The 21353-nt window shown below is 40.6% G+C and overlaps 1 protein-coding gene across 2 annotated transcripts in view; it reads left to right on the plus strand.

Annotated features, from left to right (window-relative positions):
* The first annotated feature begins 571 nt into the window (after positions 1 to 571).
* ESR1 (estrogen receptor 1) overlaps positions 572 to 21353 on the plus strand; it is a 303200-nt gene continuing 282418 nt past the window's right edge. Inside the window, exon 1 of one of the 2 annotated variants that reach the window (XM_002817493.5) lies at positions 572 to 1252. In XM_002817493.5, coding sequence (XP_002817539.1) covers positions 801 to 1252 — 452 coding nt within the window. In that variant the 5' untranslated portion in view covers positions 572 to 800. The remainder of the gene's footprint in view (positions 1253 to 21353) is intronic. The other variant, XM_054558336.2, reaches the window with a different exon arrangement.

The following is a 21353-nucleotide window of genomic DNA, read 5'->3' on the forward strand; positions in this document are numbered from 1 at the left end:
CCTGAATCTCCGCCCCCTTCCCCTCAGATGCCCCCTGTCAGTTCCCCCAGCTGCTAAATATAGCTGTCTGTGGCTGGCTGCGTATGCAACCGCACACCCCATTCTATCTGCCCTATCTCGGTTACAGTGTAGTCCTCCCCAGGGTCATCCTATGTACACACTACGTATTTCTAGCCAACGAGGAGGGGGAATCAAACAGAAAGAGAGACAAACAGAGATATATCGGAGTCTGGCACGGGGCACATAAGGCAGCACACTAGAGAAAGCCGGCCCCTGGATTCGTCTTTCGCGTTTATTTTAAGCCCAGTCTTCCCTGGGCCACCTTTAGCAGATCCTCGTGCGCCCCCGCCCCCTGGCCGTGAAACTCAGCCTCTATCCAGCAGCGACGACAAGTAAAGTAAAGTTCAGGGAAGCTGCTCTTTGGGATCGCTCCAAATCGAGTTGTGCCTGGAGTGATGTTTAAGCCAATGTCAGGGCAAGGCAACAGTCCCTGGCCGTCCTCCAGCACCTTTGTAATGCATATGAGCTCGGGAGACCAGTACTTAAAGTTGGAGGCCCGGGAGCCCGGGAACTGGAGGAGGGCGTTCGTCCTGGGACTGCACTTGCTCCCGTCGGGTCGCCCGGCTCCACCGGACCCGCAGGCTCCCGGGGCAGGGCCGGGGCCAGAGCTCGCGTCTCGGCGGGACATGCGCTGCGTCGCCTCTAACCTCGGGCTGTGCTCTTTTTCCAGGTGGCCCGCCGGCTTCTGAGCCTTCTGCCCTGCGGGGACACGGTCTGCACCCTGCCCGCGGCCACGGACCATGATCATGACCCTCCACACCAAAGCATCCGGGATGGCCCTACTGCATCAGATCCAAGGGAACGAGCTGGAGCCCCTGAACCGTCCGCAGCTCAAGATCCCCCTGGAGCGGCCCCTGGGCGAGGTGTACGTGGACAGCAGCAAGCCCGCCGTGTACAACTACCCCGAGGGCGCCGCCTACGAGTTCAACGCCGCGGCCGCCGCCAACGCGCAGGTCTACGGTCAGACCGGCCTCCCCTACGGCCCCGGGTCTGAGGCTGCGGCGTTCGGCTCCAATGGCCTGGGGGGTTTCCCCCCACTCAACAGCGTGTCTCCGAGCCCGCTGATGCTTCTGCACCCGCCGCCGCAGCTGTCGCCTTTCCTGCAGCCCCACGGCCAGCAGGTGCCCTACTACCTGGAGAACGAGCCCAGCGGCTACACGGTGCGCGAGGCCGGCCCGCCGGCATTCTACAGGTACCCGCGCCCGCGCCGCCCGTCGGGGTGGCCGCCGCGCCCGGCGGGAGGGAGGGGAGGGAGGGAGGGAGAAGGGGGAGCCGAGGGAGCCGCGGGAGCTGCGGGACGCGCGACCCGAGGGTGCGCGCAGGGAGCCCGGGACGCGCGGCCCAGCCCGGGGGTTTTGCGTGCTGCAGCCCGCGTTGCGTTCAGAGTCAAGTTCTCTCGCCGGGTAGCTGAAAAAAAACGTGCTCTCCACCCACTTACCGTCCGTGCGAGAGGCAGACCCGAAAGCCCGGGGCTTCCTAACAAAACACACGTTGGAAAACCAGACAAAGCAGCAGTTATTTGTGGGGGAAAACACCTCCAGGCAAATAAACACGGGGCGCTTTGAGTCACTCGGGAAGGTCCCGCTCTTGGCATTTAAAGTTGGGGGTGTTTGGAGTTAGCAGAGCTCAGCAGAGTTTTATTCATCCTTTTAATGTTTTTGTTTAATGTACTCCCCAAATTTCATTTCATCTAGACTATTTGATTGGAAATATGTCAGCTATGATGATGACTTTCTGGGAAGCGATTCCTGTCACCCGCTTTCCCCTCCTCCCCACCCCACGTCCTGGGGCTTTAGAGAGCGATTGGGAGTTGAATGGGTCTGATTTCGGAGTTAGCTGGCTGAGTCCGCGCTGGAGCGGATTGCTGGCATGTGACTTCTGACAGCCGGAAATTTGTAGGTGTCCCGCGAGTTTAAAACAAGCCATATGGAAGCACAAGTGCTTAAAAATAATCTCCTGCCAGCCCAGGGACGAGCCTGTCCCACCCGGGGAGAATGCCCCGGAGTGGCGTGCGGGTCAGCCGGGGTCTGCGCCTCGCAGCCGCTGTGGAAGGAGGGCGGCGGGTCCAGGACACAGGAGACCACTTTGTGACTTCAGTGGCGAAGGTTGTGTGTCCTCATTTTAATTTTTTTCCCGACAAGATTTGTTCTTTCTCCCTCTCCTCTCCCTCCCATTTTCCCTTGCCCAGTTTCTCCTTTTGTTTGTTTGTTTGTTTGTTTTTCCTGATGAGCCTGCAGAGGGATTAGGTGGGCGCTTCTGGTGAACACCTGCCTAGGTGGCCACAGGACAGGTGTACCCTGGACTGGGTTTGGAAGCTTCAGGGCGCCACATGGCTGGGTGCTGAATTAGGCATTTCCCAACTGTACACTGGTATCCGGACTGGTGTCCCCATATCTTTCTGCCTTGTAAGCCGTGGACCAGTTTTTGTTCAGTATTCTGTTTCCAGGGATATTTATAGCAGAAGGAAGGGGACTAAGGTGCAGTTTGGCCCCAGAGGATACTGAAGGGCAGATTCTGGGAGTGTTCAGCGTGCATCTTTGCCGCCTTAGAGAAATTTAGAGCTTCCCACAGCCACGCAGATCCAAGCTGTCTTTACTTAAAAGACAAACAATGAACAAAACTTTTAAAAGTTGGCATATTTCAAATTAATTTTACTTGTTTTAATTTAGGGTTAAAACAGAGAAAAAGGATTTCTTCTGCCCACCTTTTTTTTTTTTTTTTTTTTAAATGGAAGAACAAAATACAGCGATTAAGTCTAATTCCACACAACATTTAAAACTCCTTGATGTGAAGGAAGGCACTGGTATGATGTGAATTCCATAACCTTATGATGGACTCCAGAAACCATTTTCTTCCCTATTTAATTTTCAGTTCTTTTATTGCAAATTAATGCCTCTGAATTTCAATGGGCACTAATGAGACTGCTCCTTGGTAGATTATTTACTGCCTTGCTAATAATTACAAAGTGAACCTGGTCAAATACAGAGGGGGATCGCATCTTATTCAAAATTGTTCATCATCCCAGTGATAAGTAGTATTAGTGTAATATGCCCTATCTTACAGTTTTTGCATTACATGATATTCAAACACTCTTAGAATAATAATAATAAAAAAAGAGACAAGGACCTTAAAAATTAAAAAAAAAACTTGCACAAATGGGACTCTGTGTGGAAATTCAGTTTTAGAATGATTTTTCCTGTGTTTTATTTCCCGGATTATCTTTCCTTTTTTGTTAGAATTCTGCTTCTTATTATCCAGCAAGGAAAAGAAGCATCTATGCAAGTTCTTCATATGGACAGATGTTATTTAGTATTTTTCCCTCTCAGTTTTTCTGCTTGAATGACTCTGGGTATAAAGGAAAGGATTGATTGGGCTCTGTTAGGAAACTTTAAGTTTCTTAAGTAGTTCTCAAAAGTTTTGGGGCTGAAAGCAGTGTTTTCAAACTGCTTGTCATGACCCAGAGGGTCATGAAATCAGTTTAGTGAGTCTAGAATATTTTTTTTAAAAGGAATAAAATGGAAAGGAATATAATAGAAAATATCAGAGTGCATGGTATTTTGTAAGGATAAGTTTTGTTTCCTGAAAATCTGTTTTAATTATATGTGCTTCTGTGTGCTGATTGTGATGTAAAATGTATTTCTCACTGTGGATTGAATTCAAAGAAAAAATTAGAAAGCTAATGGCCTAAAATATTATATATTCAGTAGAAAACAAAAAATTCAGGCAAGTGGCTGATTGTTTTTACCTATACAAATCAAAAGGCTATTTTGATTGTCTTCATTTTCCCCTTATAAATTAGGTTGGTGTCTTTAGTCAGTTAGGCTAAGTTTTACTATCTGATTCTCAACTTTTCTATTGTAGAATGGTGCTGTCATGTGGACTGTCCTCCCAAGTGTCCCACTGGATGTTCAGAGAATTTATGTGAAGGTCACATCATTTAGCATTGAGATGCTGTGGTTACCTTCTTCCATTTCTTCCATAATATGCAGCCACATCTATGTGTGAAGAAATGTAATCGATAAAATTTCTCTGGGCACATAATAATGTGAGAAAGATTGTCACATGTCCCAGCAAATTGTTATTAATATAAATTTGTTACTTGGCAAGCTGAGATTTTGCAAGATGTTACTCAAAATTTCACGATGAAGGAAACAGGGAGTCATCTTATCCTGGGTTCCTTTTTTAGATTTCAAACAACTTAGGAACTTTGAATAAAACCAAAGATGAAGCTTAACTATATCAACTATCCTTTTTAAAGTTCAAATTAGGAATTTAATGCTGCATGCTTATTTCAGTTTTATTACTCAGTGTTCTTGAAAGTTAGACATCTCTCACTTCTCCAAAAAACTTGGCAAATGTATAAACCTTTTGCATCAAAATCAGTGCCCTGCTAATTTGTATCCTGGCCGTCTGCATATTTTGGACAACTAATTTTTCCACTGGTGATCATTTAAAACTTTCTCAACTTTGAGTAGAGACTGATCTCCCAAGTGAGATTTAAGTGACTAAGTTTCAAGTTTCCAATACATTTTTCCTTTTACTTAGATAACATTTCAGCCCTCTTCCTTTCTGATCTTACTTTTTTATTAATTTAAATTGTTACTGATTACCTGACACTTTGTGCTGGTCTAAGAATAGTCCAAAGAGTCACGTATTCCCTGGTGAATGAGCATATTTTTGGATGAAAACGGAATCACATCTTCAATCCCATTTCATTTTCACCTCCTCCATGTGGCTTGTACCTGTTTGGAAGAAAGCTCTTGAAGGATAATTGCCACTTATTCTAATCTTTCTCACACTCATTTAATTTGGATCCCTGGCTATAGTTGTTATTTACTTTTGTGATTATACTTAGGCTATGACATTCATAATTTGGGAAAATTCTAAGGTTTGAGAATTTTGGTTCCTTATAGTTTTAAGGGTATGTAAGACAGGTGTAAGAAACTGCCGAGGGGAGGAACCATAGATATCAGGAAAAACTAGAAAAGATGCCAGATTTACCATTAATGAATGATGAGACAATAGTAACTTTGTTAAGTGAGATTGTATATGTGAAAGTGGTATAGAAACTAAACAAACATTAGGTGTTTTTATTATTTTACTCACATGTTAATATTTGTTTTGGTGCTTTCCTGGGCTAAAAAGCAGGGAAATAACAGATTTAAGTGGTCAGGAATTTTGTTATAAATATAGAATGATGATTATATGAAATCTTTTCTTGTGAAAGTCAAATTTAAGTAAAATCTTTATCACCATCTGCAACATTTGTCTGCAGCCTGGCTTACCAGGTTATCATAAAGAACATTTATTTTACAGACACATTTAAAAAATGTCAAAACCCTGATTATGTGTAAACAATTTTACATAAGGAAATATATGAATTTTAATTATATTTTTCTAAAATCCGTACTCAGCATGAAATTAATACATCTTAACCCCTCCCTGTGACTTCATTATTATTTTTAATGTAACTTTAGAAGAACCCAGTAGAGAGAGCAGCGTGCTAAGTGCGTTTCTTTCTTTTCCAGACAACTTTGAATGGAGAGGAGCAAATTAGTCTTTTGGTTTAATTCTGTCTCAGTTTGCTTATCTAAAAAAAGGAAAACAGAGTGGCTACACTTGTTTAGAACCGAATGCATACTCCAGAGAAAGATGCTCTATTAATCCAAAAAATACAGCCACTTGAAACTAGCCAAAGCGAAAGTGTAAGGGACTTCATGGAAAGGAGGCAGGTCACCAAAGTTATTGAGGAGTTTTATATTTTAAACTCCGCCAATGAATTGACGTGTAATGTTGCTTACAAAAAAAAAAAAAAAAGTATGTCTGAGCTGTTCGCTACTTCGTCTCTAAAATATACACATACTGATCTCTGAAATCCCAGGATTTAAGTGGGCTGGAGGTTACGGGAAGGACCTTTATAATATCCTTAATCTTATGAGGGAAGAAACCATAATTGCTGAATTCTCTGCCTTGGATAATATCAAGAGGGACTCTGAAGAAAGTTTTGCATTAATCAACAATGTTTTAAATTGAGTGCATATTTTTAGATCACCTCAAAAAAATATGGGAAGCATAGAATGACAACTATTCTGGTCTCAACTGACAAAATTTTATGTAGTTTAATAAAGTAATAATTTCAAGAAACGTGGGCAAATAAGAAAGAGTACGACTTTCTTACAACCCACTTGTAAGTGATATGGTGGTGGTAATGATCCATGATTTTGATGATGACGATGATGATGGAAATGAAGTTTTTGTCTCAGTTTGGGTAGGTGGTATTTCTGGATGCCTCCTATGGACCCTGGAGATGTTCATCCTATACGGAAATCCAATCCTTTAAATCTACTTGGCTCATTGTTGTAGAATTCTAATTTAATAGTCTGAAAATTTTAATAATGATATTACCAATAATATTGGAAACTTATTAAGTACCTATAATTGCTACACAAAAAATTTAAAAGAACCCAAAATTCCAAGCAAGACTGAAAATTTTTTGTCTCTCCTCTGAACTATTTAGAGGGACAAGTTAGTTTGTTCTTATAACATCTACTTTAAATAAATGTGGCATCTTTAATAAGATAGTAGACTTCTTTGTTTGGTGATGTTCTATTTTTTGGAGATCCTATGAATTACACTTGGGAAAATTATAAAAGTTCACTTAAAGTTAATAAAATCCATTAAGTAATGTTCAGAACTAGACATTTCCAAATGAGCCCTTGAAAAACTCAGGTGGGTTCTTTTTGAGAGTTCCCCAAATGTTGTTAACCCCAGGAGGAATGGAAGACCTCTGCAGTTTTGTTATTCAGATTCTCATCTCCAGCTCAGAAGCCGTAGAACTGGCCGGGCCCTAAGGTGCACGCTCCTTGGTTCCAGTTCCGTCTTCCATCCTTTGGTCCCAGGGCTCATTCTGCCTGTTCCTAAACAGTGACAAGTTAGGGGCCCCAGCAGCCAACTTGTGCATACCTGGCACTACTTCCTGGGCAGTTTTCTTGGCTCCTTGACTTGTTGGGTGGCTTGGGATTTCTTTTATGGCCCTGAAAGCAAAAGACAATGTTCTCTTTTAGTTTCCTACAATTAAATGATGTTAGAAATAGTCATCTTTGCATTGGCGTACTTCCTCTTTCTTCTGCAGGTCTTTTAGAATTTTGAGTCCATTCTCATATTTTCTTGTTTCATTTGCTTTATTTTCTAATACATAGAAGATTAAACTCCCTTTAAAGAGTTTTTGGCCTCTTTTACCCTATTAAGCTTTCTTTTTTCTTTTCTGTTTTAGTTGTTCCATCTGTGTATTCTCAGATATTTTTCTTTCACCTTTTCTGGTTTATTTCTTTATTGACCTGTCTCATCTGTTATTTTAATGAAATTTCGAACAGGGCTAAACAGAGTTCCTACCTCAGCCAGTCTAAGAATATGCTGTAATAACTCAGAGTGGTATTAACTAGATTAAAAGTTTCAAAAAGTGATGTTTTTCTTGTCTCTGAGGATAGAAACTTCAACAAAATAAAGAAGAAATTTTCAATTAGTAGAATTTCTTTGAAAGTTTGTTCATTCATTCATTTGGCTACCTTATTCCAAATTGAGTCATTCATTAAGGGCTTAGACTATATAAAGTGTGGTTTTGTTTTCCCAGCAGTTCATGCAACAGCATTGCACCTAGCAGCTGGGAAGTCTTATAGCATGAATAGGTGAGATTCTAATACCAGAATCTCCTGCATGTGTAAACTAACAGTGTAGTCTTGACTGTTGTCTCCCAGTAAACTTGGTTTCAGGAGTTTTAGATCCATGTGAACGTGTACAAGGCATTTTTGCTAACTGTAACTTCCCACTTAATCAACAAAAACAAAAACACTCATTTCTGAACATTCAGTGCATTCATGATTAATCTTACTTACACCACAAAGGTATTTTTCAATGGTGATTTTTCAGGGGTGGGGTAACAGTTTCGAAAGCAACATTGTCGGAAACATAGTTGATTTTAAAGGTTCTTTCTGGTGACTTTGACTTCTGCTTTTTTAGGAGACCTTACACAGAGTTGTATTTATTTCTCCTGGAATATTTCAAGCAATTCAGAGTGAAAGGGTATACATTCCAATTTGCGTGTAAGATATAATTTAGTTACATTGAGAAACTATTTTCTTTAGTTATAGGGAAAAATTGTAGGGCTTTCGGAAGCCTCTTTGATTTCTAATAGGAGGAATCCCTGAGCACTGATCCAAACAGAAACCATGTCTTCTTCATTGCTGTATTTCCCTCAAGCTCTTAGCAAAGTGTATGGCACGTGAAAGCCTGGAGAAGCTGTTAGTTGAAAGAATGGATGGTGGTGGACAGGAAGCATCAGGGACGTGGTTTGCTTCAGTCTATTGGCTGGGAGAAAGGCCATTTAGGAAGGGATCCTTAGATGCCACTGGAAGAATGTGGGAAGTCTGTGAATCTCTCTTTCTCAGGAACAAAAGTAGAAAAAGGACTCCACACAGCATTCCAAGTACAGTCGGCCCTCATTATTCATGGATTCTGTATTTGCAGATTTGCCGAATTACTGACGTTTATTTGTAACCTTCGAGTCAATACTCACGGTGCTTTCTCAGTCCTTTGCAGACATGTGTGGAATGGCAAAAAAATTTGAGTTATCTGACGTATATGTTCCCAGCTGAGGCTGAGCAAGGCTCACTTCTCCTTGCAGCACTCAGACTATAAACAAGTGTCCCTCTTGCGATCTACTTCGTGTTATGATTTTTGTATTTTCATAATCCCTGTTGATGATTTTGCTGTTTAAAATGGCCCCTAAGCATAGTCCTGAAGTACTGTCTAGGGATTCTAAGTGCAACAAGGCTCTGACGTGTCTTAAGAGAAAATACGTGTTTGATAAGCTTTGTTCAGGCATGAGTTACAATGCTGTTGGCCATGAGTTCAATGATGGTGAATCAACAGGATATATTAAATACTGTGTTTTTGAACAGAAAAACATATAAAACAAGGTTATGTATTAATGATTTGGCAAAAATGCTGTGACCAAAGGCTCCCAGGAACCTACCCTGTTTTCCCCTCAATGCAATGGTTAGGTATTTGCTAATTCAGTGTTCGAGGCGACTTTATAGAACATGAGTACCATGAATAATGAGAATCGATTCTATATAATAGAGTGATGAAAGCAAAGATCTGGGAGCCAGCAGCTATATTTATATTCTGGCATGACTCCTGTGTGGTTGTCATCACTGGCAAATTGCTTAACTGTGTGCCTCAGTTTCCTCGTCTGTAAAAGCTACATCGTTTGGATGATGTGAGGATTAAACAAATTCATAGATGTCTAGGGCTTATAACATTCCTGGCACATAGCAAGCCATTATTTTTTATTACGGCTTCGGAAGGGAATTGAGTATTATACCCTGAAGAAGGTGACTATGGGAATTCTCTACGAGTCTGGAATGTCCCTATATTTGTTTATTTTGCCTTCAAGTGACTAACTTTAATACCCTATTGTGATTAGAAGTTAAACTTCTGCAACCAAAAGGAAGCAGGAAGCTAGTATTTCTTGAAGTGCTTATTACATGCCAGGTACTGTGCTACAAAAACAAAACAAAACAACTGTAAAAAAACCTTCAAATTTGGCTGCGTGCAGCTGCTTATGCCTGTAATCCCAGCACTTTGAGGAACTGAAGGGAGGATTGCTTGAGCCCAGGAGTTCCAGACCAGCCTGGGCAACACAGTGAGACCCTGTTTCTACAAAAAAAACAAAAACAAAACAAAGACACTCCAAATCAGTAAAAATTAATCAATCAATAAAAAGAGTGAGGGGCATTAAGTATTGTGGACTGAAGCACTCCCAGAGAGGGAATTAACTGAAGCTAAGGTAAGCAGCTTATGGAGAAGCTATGATGCACAGAGGGCAAGGAAGGAATGTTTCTGTGATTTGGAAAAACGGGAACTGGGAGAAAGAAGGAGTTGGAAGCTCGTACTTAGGGCGCATCTACAAGGACGTCTTTTTCACCTTGGTTGGAATATCCAAATCAAGGATTATTTCAGAATCACCCAGATGATTAAAAAACTACTGAGACCCAGGCCGTATTTCGGCAGTTCTGACAATTGCTCTGGGTCGAAGCTTGAGTCAGTAGTTAAGAAAAACAACAAACAAAACAACTTTTGGGGCTTTTCTCACTGATTTGCAGTTAAAGCTCATTTACTCTTCCTATGACTTTAGATGGAGTATATTTCCAAGTCTTCAGGATGGAGACATGGAGGCAAGTGGGACTAGTGATGTGCCTCAAGGTTTTGCTGTGTTCTAACCATGAGGAGCACTATTCAAACCCAGGTCTGCTAGATTTCCAAGTCTTCATTTCCTTGGACCTTTTGGATTTCAGAAGCAGAGGGTAAAAGGAGTGCTGGGGAGAAAGATCACAGTAGCTTTCAATTCTAGTCCTCAGCTTTCCAAAATAAGTTTCAAGACTGGCCGTTGCATTTGATATGGAATAAATACAAAGAAGGTAGATTGAAGAGTATGAAGATGCAGATTTTTGATACCAGATATGAAGATAACATTAGGAAGCAATCTAAAACATGGACACAAACACACACCTGTGCCAGTTAGCCTGTATAATTCAATTTTTGTTAAGAGTTTAGATAACTGAAGGTAATTTAAGCTCTCATATCTTTCCTCCATAGGATTCTTTTTCCTTCTGGTTCATCAGAGAGTTGCCACCAATTCAGGCTGTTAGTGGTACACATAACCTCTAGCATTGTTGATACAACTGTAAAATCCCAAATATCAGTACAATCGTTGATTGCATAAAATTTCCAGTTGCATGGTTGGAAAGTTCTATAAGTTTGAATCCTTGAACCAGTCTTAAATGTGGAGGAGGACTCAATTAAAGCTCTCCAAGTGTCCTCCCTCTGACGTATTTGCAAAATCCCTTCCACAAATAGAATACTGTTTTTAATGCTTCCCCAGTCCAATTTTGCATTGTAGAAGATGAATTTATGGATGAGGGAAGTGGCATTCAGGCACTCCAGCTTGGTATAGAAGCCCCTGGTGTCTGGTCCTCAGTCCTCAAGCCTGCTTATTTCCTCATGTGAACTCAGAATAAGCAGCTGAAAGCAAGTCTTCAAAATCTCAGAGACATATATAAATGCAAGTGTTTGGGTGAGAAGTGAACATGGGTCTCCTCTAGTGCCAACACTACTTGACTAACAGGTTTTGGGCTCCACACAATGAGGGATTATCAGCCCCTGTCCCAAGGCTCTCTGGGTCTTGGTTCTTTGTTTTTGATGCTCAGCAATTGTGATCAATGAAACCAATGTTGCTTTTCTATCAAGAGTCCAACCCCTTTCTAAGAAGCCTGTGTTTGATATTAGGGAATAGCTAGCAAAGTTATCAAGTAACTTGTAGAAACATTCTTTTGCTAGAGTTCTTATACTGAATGACTGTAGTTGACAACAGTGCAGTACTGGTCATTTTCTAGGACATCTTAAAAACACTGATGAGAAGTTTCCTCTCAGATGTCTGTCATGTCATTCTTGCCTTTCTCTACACAGGGTCAGTTTTCTCTTACTGCTGTTAGGAGTTCCTCACTGGTTTTTCAGCTTTTGAGCTTTCAAACTCTAATTAATCATAAGCTACTAGAGTGTACTACCTAAAGTGTATATATACATATATATATACACACACACACATATATATACCTGATATACATATATAATATATATACGTATATATATAATATATATACACATATATATAATATATACACACATATATAATATATATATACATATATAATATATATATACAGATATAATATATATATACGTATATATAATATATACGTATATATATATTATATATATATACACACATATATCATATATACTCCCCAACCTGATCTGGTTCTTCCTCTGCATAGAAGACCTCAGGCCAGTCAGAGAAAACATGTATATTCCATGGTGTGGCAATCAAGCCCTTGTACTTTGATTCCAATCAATCTCCTACTATTACTCCAAGAAGCTCTTGTTGAAAGAGCCGTGTTTGAATGGCATGTTCCTACTTCTGTTCTTCATAGTGATCTTCATCTGTACCATGTACCCTTCTTTCTTCTTGTTCCATCTCTGTTAGGCTGATTCTACCCAGAAGTCAAGGTTCAGCTCAAATGCTATCCCTATCAGGTGAATTTTCCACCTGGCATTTGTTCAGTGTGCATTGTGTGCATACAGCACCTTTTCCCAATACTTTTACTGTAATCACCAGAGAATTCCTTTCATTTTAGTTGTAAATAGAGTTGTCTCCCCCCCTCTACGGAATAGATTTTATTACTGTATAGACCAGCCTCTGGACCATGGACTCATACTGGTTTGGGGCCTGTTAGGAACTGGGCCGCACAGCAGGAGGTGAGCAGTGGGCACGCAAGTGAGGCTTCGTCTGTATTTACAGCTGCTCCCCATCGCTTGCATTATTGCCTGAGCTCCGCCTCCTGTCAGATCAGCGGTAGCATTAGATTTTCATAGGAATACGAATCCTATTGTGAACTGCGCATGTGAAGGATCTGGGTTCTTCTTATGAGAATCTAATTCCTGATGATCTGTCATTGTGTCCCATCACCCCCAGATAGGACTGTCTAGTTGCAGGAAAACAACTAGAGTTCAGGGCTCTCACTGATTCTACATTACGGTGAGTTGCATAATTATTTCATTATATATTACAGTGTAATACTAATAGAAATAAAGTGCACAATAAATGTGATGCACTTGAATCATCCCAAAACCATCCCCGGTTCCATCTGTGGAAAAATTGTCTTCCATGAAACCGGTCATGGAACTGGTGCCAAAAAGGTTGGGGACCACTCTTATAAAGCATATTAGAGTAATTTCATAGATTTACTAATTCATTTTCATATTCATTCACTCAGCAAGCATTACTGGATGTTGATCATGTTCTGGCTTTGGTGGTAGGTACAGAGATTGGGAACATTGTCGTCAAGGAGTTTATGGTTGAGTGAGGGAGATGACAAGTGGATAGACAATGAAAAAACAGTAGAATAAGAATTGTGATAGAAAAGAGACAGCCAGGAGCATTGAGGAGAGGCACTTAACCAGATGGAAGATCTTGGTCCATTGATATGGAGGTCAAAATGGTTTAATAGAGCAAGTGACCCTTTCAACTGAATTTTTTAAGAATGAGGATTTAGCCAGACAAAGAAGGGCAGGTGAGGTTGTGAAGAGGAACTGAGTGGTACTCTTCAGAGCTCCAGCCCGGTTCCTTGGACAGGATAAATGCTTACTAACTTATAGAGCTGAATATTGAATTAATAAAATAAGGGTAAATTGTTAAGAATCAGAGAAATAACTTGAAGAACACTGATAGCTAGTGTTTTTTGAACACAATGTACCAGGTGCCTTGCCGAAAACCTTAATGATCATCTTGTTTAAACCTTACATTTCTCATAAGAGGCTGGTCCTATTATTATTCTCATTTTATGGGACGTAGAAACTAAGACTTGGAGAGGGGAAGTGACTTGCCCAAGGTCATACAACCAGTACTGGAGAATTAGGGATTCTCGATCTAGAATTTGGACTCTGGAACTTAAGGTTTTAACCCACGACATTATGCAGAGAAATTGACAGGATTTTTCTGTTGCTGATCAATTTACTTGGCAGTTAGTTTGTTAATTCCTTGTCTTTATTTTAGTTGTGACAATGCTTTCATCTTAGACTGTGTCCCGAGGCTGCTGCTTTTATTTTTATGGGAAATGGCTATTTTTATGATCCTTGCTAAAAGCATGTTTACACAATTTTCCATTAAGTAGGGGGATGTTTTTCCTTCTAATATCAGAAGCCAATAAATGAAATTCTACAAAGACTTGCTGATAGCAACCTTAGGAATTTCTTTGCATGTGAAACCTATCTGAGAACTTAAAATCTGGATAAAATTATAGTGTAATTTGGTGCAATCATCTCTTTGCACAAATAACATCATAAAATCACAGTATTGTCATCTAGGAGGGGCCTTAGACATGATGGAATCCTACCTTTTATATTTTCCAGGTGAAGAAATCAAAGCCCAGAAAGGTGAAGGAACTTTCCCCAAGGTTTCCCGGCTGGTAGAGACAGAACCAGGGCTAGGTCCTCTATTCTGACTCCTGACCACTACCTCACACCTAACAGATGGAGGCATGGCCAGTTCCTGTTCACCGAGGGCATCAGACCATGCCATACTCATTGCTACTGTTCTAGCATTTATAGTAGAAGCTCAAGCAAGCAGGATGACAGAATACCTAATTCTGGTCACTACAACATTATAATGATGGCTAAAGTGAATGCCCCAGCCATGCCTGTCCAGACAGGCCATCTGTTTAATTGGTATATGGTTCATGTGAGAATTTTTAACCTCTGTTTGTCGAGTCCGTGTTAGTTCTCTAGTGATGACTTATTTCCTATACTTCCATTTAGATTATTTACTCTCAACTTAATAACCATACCTTGTTTACTTTGGTACTGAAGATTCCCTTGTTTTTCTTCTTTTTTTCTGTTTCCAGGGCTTAAAGGTTAGGAGTGACCTTGCCAGACTTCCCTGGAGACTTACACTGTCTCCTTTCAGATTTCTGAAGCAGTTGGGTGCTATTTTTAGTCCACTATCACCAATGTGAAAATGGAACTTGCATTATTTCATTATAGATATTTCACTTTAGTATTGACAGAATTAAAAAAATAATTTGATCTGTGCTTGATCTAGCAGCCGGGTTACGATAGACATTTTTAGTTACCTGGTCCACATGTTGAAAAACGTGTCTTCTCTGAGACTAATGACTAAGCCCGATGTTGGTTATATACTGTTTACTATTTAATTTTCCCCTTGTAGTTTAATATTGTTCCAGGAAATGAAATGAAAGTTTAATAAGAATGGCAATTGATGGACCCATATGTCGGAAGTATAACTAATGTCCCCATTACATATGTTAAAGAAGGGCATGGCTGGTGGGTTGTAACTGTACTACACCAAGGTGATTTGACACAACTTATTCTGTAGAGATATATATTTATCAGGATACAATTTATAACTAAACAAAACTGTAGCATTTTTTTCACTTTGATTTTTTTTAAATGAGTCAAAGAACTGCTAGAATTGTCAGTTAAAAAATTTTAAAAGGAGATATGAAAAAATCTTACAATTCACAATGCTGTAAAGAGATAATGTAGGAATTAATATGTTCTTGATGTCAATATTTTATGACTTTTATACATGTAGAAGCAAAACAATTTGAGGTGGGTGAAGTTAGTATGGACTTCTTGAGATTGTCCTTCACATTTCTTTTCCTTTTGGTGAAAAATTGAAGGCCAAAATGTATTTTCTTCTGGTTTTGAAAATACTATCAAGATCCTTGCAGCAAAATGAGTTCCTCTAAGGAGCTGAAAACAAAGCTCACTCCCCTCGTGATACTCTGAGAGGCTTTGCTCAGCATCCTGCATTCTGGTGATTCCTTGGAGACAGATGATGCTAAACACAGGAAGATTAGGTCAATGGTAACTTTTTCTAAGTCAATATTTCTTCTCCTTGGAAGATGATCATTTTAAATCTTCCCAAAGTCCAGGCTAAACCTTTCTAATTGAATCTCCATGAAGGAGAGCTCCGGCAGGTGGAGAGGAAGTGAGAAAGAGAAATGAAAGCTGCACGCCTCATGATGCTGTGCCAGGGAGTTCTTAAAGGTGAGGGAGTTTCTTTTTGGTAACCTAAGCTACGTGAATCAGAAGGTTCATTAGCTTTTTCCTTTTTCTTTTTTGTAAACTCCTACATAATTTTAGTAAACAGGAACAGTAACCTAATGTGATATCCCACTGGCCCTAGACTTAGTGCATCTTCAAAGTTGCTTAATTATGTCCGAAACAGACTTTTGTCTCTTGATGAGAAAAGCATGGTTAAACGTGTGATGATTTCCTATTGTCCTGAGCTCAGATCTGTAATTGTGGCCAGATTCGTGCGTCTCTGCTGCCTTCTCTTAGAAGAATCATATGTAGGCTTGTCAGATAAAACACAGGATGCCCAGGTAAACTGGAATTTCAGTTAAATAACAAATAACATTTTAGCATGTCCCATGCAATATTAGACTAAAATATTGTTTGTTGTTTTCTGAAATTCAAATTTAATTGAATGTCCTGTATTTTTGTTGGTTACATCTGGCAGCCCTAGCCATGCCGCCCTTCTGCTTAATGGGCTTAATGTTTTGAAGGCTGGAGGTTTTCTGTTATGGTGCCCATTTCCACCTGCTTTTCTACCAGGAAAGGAGGCATGCTGATGTAGAATTTGCATCCTTATTTTTGTTATTATTATTGATTATAATAGATGACATAGGTTTAGATTAAACATACAATGACATTGCTGTCATTCAGATAATTGTAATTGTTGCTAATTGTAAAGAAGGATAATTTTTTTTGAAATGACTATTATTTGTTTTTTGGTTTTGGTTTTGTTTTTCTTTTTTTATTATTATACTTTAAATTCTAGGGTACATGTGCACAATGTGCAGGTTTGTTACACATGTATACATGTGCCATGTTGGTGTGCTGCACCCATTAACTCATCCTTTACATTAGGTATATCTCTTAATGCTATCCCTCCCCCCTCCCCCCACCCCACGACAGGCCCCGGTGTGTGATGTTCCCCACCCTGTGTCCAACTGTTCTCATTGTTCAATTCCCACCTATGAGTGAGAACATGCGGTGTTTGGTTTTTTTGTCTTTGTGACAGTTTGCTGAGAATGATGGTTTCCAGCTTCATCCATGTCCCTACAAAGAACATGAACTCATCCTTTTTTATGGCTGCATAGCATTCCATGGTGTATATGTGCCACATTTTCTTAATCCAGTCTATCATTGATGGATATTTGGGTTGGTTCCAAGTCTTTGCTGTTGTGTATAGTGCTGCAATAAACATACATGTGCATGTGTCTTTATAGCAGCATGATTTATAATCCTTTGGGTATATACCCAGTAATGGGGATGGCTGGGTCAAATGGTATTTCTAGTTCTAGATCCTTGAGGAATCGCCACACTGTCTTCCACAATGGTTGAACTAGTTTACAGTCCCACCAACAGTGTAAAAGTGTTCCTATTTCTCCACATCCTCTCCAGCACCTGTTTCTTCCTGACTTTTTAATGATTGCCATTCTAACTGGCATGAGCTGATATCTCATTGTGGTTTTGATTTGCATTTCTCTGATGGCCAGTGATGATGAGCATTTTTTCATGTGTCTGTTGGCTGCATAAATGTTTTCTTTTGAGAAGTATCTGTTCATATCCTTCGCCCACTTGTTGATGGGCTTGTTTGTTTTTTTTCTTGTAAATTTGTTTGAGTTCTTTGTAGATTCTGGATATTAGCCCTTTGTCAGATGCGTAGACTGCAAAAATTTTCTCCCATTCTGTAGGTTGCTTGTTCACTCTGATGGTAGTTTCTTTTGCTGTGCAGAAGCTCTTTAGTTTAATTAGATCCCGTTTGTCAATTTTGGCTTTTGTTGCCATTGCTTTTGGTACTTTGGACATGAAGTCTTTGCCCATGCCTATGTCCTGAATGGTACTGCCTAGGTTTTCTTCTAGGGTTTTTATGGTTTTAGGTCTAACATTTAAGAAGAAGGATACTTAAAGTATAAGGGAAAATGTTACAATGTATGAAGGGAACATCAAGAAATAGAATCTGGTAAAAACAATTCTTGCTTTTGGGAGGCCAAGACGGATGGATCACGAGGTCAGGAGATTGAGACAATCCTGGCTAACATGATGAAACCTCATCTCTACTAACAATACAAAAAATTAGCCAGGCGTGGTGGCGCATGCCTGCAGTCCCAGCTGCTTGGGAGGCTGAGGCAGGAGAACCGCTTAAACCCAGGAGGTGTAGGTTGCAGTGAGCCGAGCTTGCGCCACTGCACTCCAGCCTGGGCAACAGAGCGAGACTCCATCTCAAAAAAAAAAAGAAAAAAAAGAGTTCTTGCTTTCAAAATTATGGATTAGGTAACTTTCGTGAATGAGTAAGATCATGAGTGTTATAAAAATAACACCTTTCTTTGTTGTCTTGGGGAAATCATCTTTTTTTTTAATTGGATTTCAGAAAGGAGTATTTCAGAGAAATAAATCTCTGAAATGCTTTTTGAAGTGTGAAAAATTTAGAAGACAAAAGCAAACCTCCTATCTAGATAAACATTAAAGAGATCAGCACTCCCCTCCTCTACCTATTCAGGTTGCAACACTTTGGGGGTGGCTGCCTTGGTAGAGCTTGATCGTGACTATGGTGGCTTGGGAGATGGCATGCTGCACAAGGGATTCATGGCTACAGCGGGCTTGTGGGACAGGGGCTCTCCAATACGTGGTTGGGTTTGTAAAGGAATCAGGGCTATGGTGTGAACAAAAGGATATGCATGGGAGACAGTGAGACAAGGAAATGCTCCAGAAATTATTGGAATATAGGTCAGATAACTAACTGTACTTGTGCCATTTTCTGGGGGAAAATTCTCTGAAGTCTTTTTGGGAAAGAAATGGAAGTGAGAATTCTCAGGTCCTCAAAATATTTCCTTTTACTTAGTCCTAACCTGAGGCCATTAAAGAATTCCCAGAGTCATGATGGAAGGCATGTTTGGGAGTATGAACCGGAGTGAGGGTTAGAAATATGTTGTTGGCCAGGTATCGTGGCTCATGCCTGTAATCCCAGCACTTTGGGAGGCCAAAGCAGGTGAACCACCTGAGGTCAGGAGGTTGAGACCAGCCTGGCCAAAATGGAGAAACCTCGTCTCTACCAAAAATACAAAAATTAGCAAAGTGTGGTGACACTTGCCTGTAATCCCAGCTCTTCGGGAGGCCGAGACAGGAGAATCACTTGGACCCAGGAGGTGGAGGTTGCAGTGAGCCAAGATCATGCCACTGCATTCCAGCCTGGGTGACAGAGCAAGACTTCATCTCAAAAAAAAAAAAAAAAAAAAAAGAAAGAAAAAAGAAAGAAATGTGTTTTCCAGGGTTCTGGGGTACTTAGGAAATTGGTTGCTTTTGCAGGTGGGAGTCAAGGTGACTAGGTAACAGCTGAGTGATTTTGCCCCAGTTGGACATGAGCCAGGTTGAGCAGAAAGCCCTGGGGATGGGGGCGGGGCGGAAGAAATTGAAAGTTGGTTGTGTGGTTTGGCTTTGGCTTCATGGCATGCTCACACCTTCCTTCGCATAGCATGCTTAGACTACAGCAGGAGCATCAGGAAGTGGATTTCTGAGCTCAATACAAAAAGTTATAAATACCACCTATAAGGGTAATAAAGATATATAGTTGATTTTCTTCTTTGCAAGGCCAAATCTTGTAGGAAGATAAGAGTGAATGAGGTACAGGCTGGGAATTTGAGCCTTATATTCAGAGATTTTAGGTTGCTTCTGATTCCACTGTCTAGACAAAACCATGAGAGGATAGTGTCTAGAAATGAGAGGAAACTCTTCCAATGCAGAGGCTAGAATGTGTCAGCCTGTGCTGTGAGGCCTGGGATAGATGTTTCTGAAGAGTGAAAGGGCAGATACTTGATCCTCAGGCTCTAGAAAACTCTGCTTTATTAACTTTGTTGACTTCCCAGGCACCACATGGGATCCTTGTTCTTCCTCCTTGGAAGCAGTAATTGAAATCCGTTTGGCAGCCTGGTTTACAGTGACCGTGGTGGCTTGTCTCCCATGCTCTTACCTCACTCTGTTGATGTTGTAAAACCTCCAGCTAGCTTCATGGGGTGGCTGACCCACGTTGCTCATTTATTCATTCAATACATATTCATTGACCGTCTCCTCTATGCCAGGTACTGTTATCAGCACTGGGAATAGATCGGTGAACTATTGATCTATTTGTCTGATGGGACAAATTGACAAATTGGGAAAGGTTCCATTACACAGGTGACATTTAAGCAAAGTCTGGAATAAGGGAGGGAATAGTACCATGAGGATATCCTGGTGAAAAGCATTTTAGGCTGAGGACACAGCGGGGAAAAGGCCCTGATGTGGGAACATCCCTGGTGTCTTGAGGTACAGAGGCCAGTGTGGCTGGCACGGAGTAAGAAGTTGGAGGTGCCGGGCATGGTGACTCACACCTGTAATCCCAGCACTTTGGGTGGCTGAGGCAGATGGGTCACCTGAGCCCAGGAGCTTGAGACCAGCCTGGGCAACATGGTGAGACCCCATCTCTACAAAAAAATCAAAGAAAATTAGCCAGATGTGGTAGCGTGCATCTGTAGTCCCAATTACTTGGGAGGCTGAGATGGGAGGATCAAATTACTTGTGAGGCTGAGATGGGAGGATCACTTGAGTCCAGGAGGTGGAGGTTGCAGTGAGCTGAGATCATGTCAGGGTGACAGAGTGAGACCCTGTCTCAAAAAAAAAAAAAAAAAAAAAAGAAAAGAAAAGAAAAAAAAAGAAGTTGGAGGTGGGTAAGGAGAGGAACGTGGGGGACAGAGTCCTCAAGACTCTGGCTTTTACTTTGAGTGAGTCGAAAATTCAATTAAAGGTTTAAAAGAGAGGAATGACCTGATCTGGCATTTTATTGTGAACGTTTTCAAACCTTTACAGAAGTGGAAGAGCATAATGATCCTTCATGTACACATTGCCCAGCTTCAACTTGATGTTTCATTTGTAAATATTTCCGTATACACTTCCAAAGGATGAGGACTATTTTTAAAAGTCCAACTATAATACCATTATATTTTAAAAGTTAACACTATGTCTTTAAATATCAAGAGTTTGTATTGATTCGCACTTTGAAGGTCGAGCTGATGAGATTTCCTGATGGGTTGGATGTGACATGAGAGAGGAGTCAAATATTGGATGGTAATTAAAAACCTTTGCATCATAGTCCATTTACCGAAAGACTACTATGTACGCACTTCAAAGCAGGTTTTAAAGATTAACATCGAGCATCTGGCTTCATGAGTTTTAACTTCTTTTCATAAATGTTATACGATGTCCTCCTCTCTCCAGATAGAGAAAATACTATTATTCTTATTTTCAAATGAGGAAAATGACACAGAATTATTTACATATTATGTAACTTGGTCCCAAGTCCCTTAGATACTGGTTTAGAAAATCCTAGTAAACTGGAAGTGACTTATCCAAAATTGAAATTTATTTTGCTCTATTGTCTTTTGTTGCCTATAGGAACTTTGTGCAGGTAACTAGGCACACATCAGGACTGATTTACTGACCTCTCAAGGTATTTTTAATTATTTTGGGGGATATCATGCAATGAGTTCTACACAATTCATTTGAATCGAATTCAACTTAAGTAAATTCAAATGATGTATTGGCTGCCTCCTATT

Source organism: Pongo abelii, chromosome 5 (assembly GCF_028885655.2).
Source record: "Pongo abelii isolate AG06213 chromosome 5, NHGRI_mPonAbe1-v2.0_pri, whole genome shotgun sequence".
Classification (NCBI taxonomy): Eukaryota; Metazoa; Chordata; class Mammalia; order Primates; family Hominidae; genus Pongo; species Pongo abelii.